This window comes from Urocitellus parryii, unplaced genomic scaffold (assembly GCF_045843805.1).
Source record: "Urocitellus parryii isolate mUroPar1 unplaced genomic scaffold, mUroPar1.hap1 Scaffold_83, whole genome shotgun sequence".
In the NCBI taxonomy this organism is placed as follows: domain Eukaryota; kingdom Metazoa; phylum Chordata; class Mammalia; order Rodentia; family Sciuridae; genus Urocitellus; species Urocitellus parryii.
The window spans coordinates 447078-448672 of NW_027554189.1; the positions used below are offsets into that span (position 1 = coordinate 447078).

General features: G+C 56.1%; 1 protein-coding gene across 1 annotated transcript; it reads left to right on the forward strand.

The window, feature by feature from the left end:
• Positions 1–338: 338 nt before the first annotated feature.
• On the forward strand, positions 339–1007 carry LOC144253006 (E3 ubiquitin-protein ligase RNF152-like). The gene has a single exon (XM_077794986.1). The coding sequence runs from the start codon at positions 339–341 to the stop codon at positions 948–950; it is 612 nt and encodes a 203-aa protein (XP_077651112.1). The 3' UTR covers positions 951–1007.
• The last annotated feature ends 588 nt before the right edge of the window (positions 1008–1595 follow it).

Genomic DNA, 1595 nt, shown 5'->3' on the forward strand with positions numbered 1-1595 from the left:
GCGGAGGGCGGCCGGGCAGGTGGGGCGCCGCCCGAAGGGCCGGGCGGAGAGCTGGGCTGCAGGCGCCGCCCCGCAGCCCGCCGCGGGAGGAGCGGGCGGCTGCCGGCCCGCGGCGCGCGTCTGGCTGAGCCGGGCGGGCGCGCCGGGACCACCCAGCGATGGTGCCGCCGCCTGTGTAGCGCGCGCCCGAGCGCGCTGCAGAGAAAGAAATGAACACGCCCACGAATGCTAGATGCCTGTGAGCTCCCTCGGCGGCACTGAAAAGGCAGAGTGGAGGCCTCCGAGTACCGGCTCCTTGCCCTGGGTCTTGGCGCTGCCCCTGCTGCTCGCAGTCCACCATGGAGACGCTGTCCCAGGATTCGCTGCTGGAATGTCAGATCTGCTTCAACTACTACAGCCCCCGGCGGAGGCCTAAGCTGCTGGATTGCAAACACACCTGCTGTTCGGTGTGCCTGCAGCAGATGAGGACGAGCCAGAAGGACGTGAGGTCCTCCTGGTGCCTCGGCATCACCAAGCTGCCCCCTGGCTTCTCCGTGTCGCAGCTGCCCTATGACCCCGAGGTCCTGGCCGTCATCGCCATTCAGCACACCTCTGAGCACTCTCCGGTCTTCATCAAACTTCCTAGCAATGGGTGCTACATGCTGCCCTTGCCCATCTCCAAGGAGGGCACACTGCTGCCAGGAGACATGGGCTGCCGCCTGCTCCCTGGGAGCCAGCAGAAGTCCGTCACCGTGGTGACCATCCCTGCGGAACAGCAGCCGCTGCAAGGCGGGGCTCCGCAGGAGGCGGTGGCGGAGGAGCCGGACAGGCGGGGCGTGGTGAAAAGCTCCACCTGGTCGGGCGTGTGCACTGTCATCTTGGTGGCCTGTGTCTTGGTCTTCCTCCTGGGCATCGTGCTCCACAACATGTCTTGCATTTCTAAGCGCTTCACTGTGATATCCTGTGGCTGAGGCGGGGTGCAGGGAAGGCTCTTGTGGGTGCCAACTTAGGGGTTGAGTAGGTGTTGGTGACGGGATCCCAGCGAGATGATGGGGGGCGACACTGACCATTTGGTGCTGAGCGCTGGCCTCTGGGTTGCCACTTGATTCACCTGAAGACAGATGCCAAGGGAGGAAGGTGACGGTCTCTACAAGATGCCAGGTGAATTGTTCTGAGTGTGGATGGCAACGGCTTTGAAGATGATTGCATGCATCCTCATAATCATGAACTAAATGGGCTGTGACTTATGAGTTTTCAAGATCATGTTATGAGATAGACATACTCTACTCAGACCTTAAAGCCTACATGTGCATACCATGTGATCTCTAAATGCGGTAGATGAAAATAAAGATGCTGTGTATACAAGTAGAATTAAACCTTGAATCCATGTAAAAAATAATTCAGTGAAGACATACACTGCAGGCTTCTTTGCTTTTTTTTTTTTTAATGGAACCCAGTCTTCATTTAGTTGCTAAGAATTTTTTTATAGATATATATTTTGAATGGAACCCTAAATCAAAATAAGTGAAATGGACAGTCGTGTTTTTGTTTTTTTTTTTTTTTTTGGAGAAAATATTTGAACAAGTGTCTCCCGTGTGTTGTGTTTTGTCAGGTAC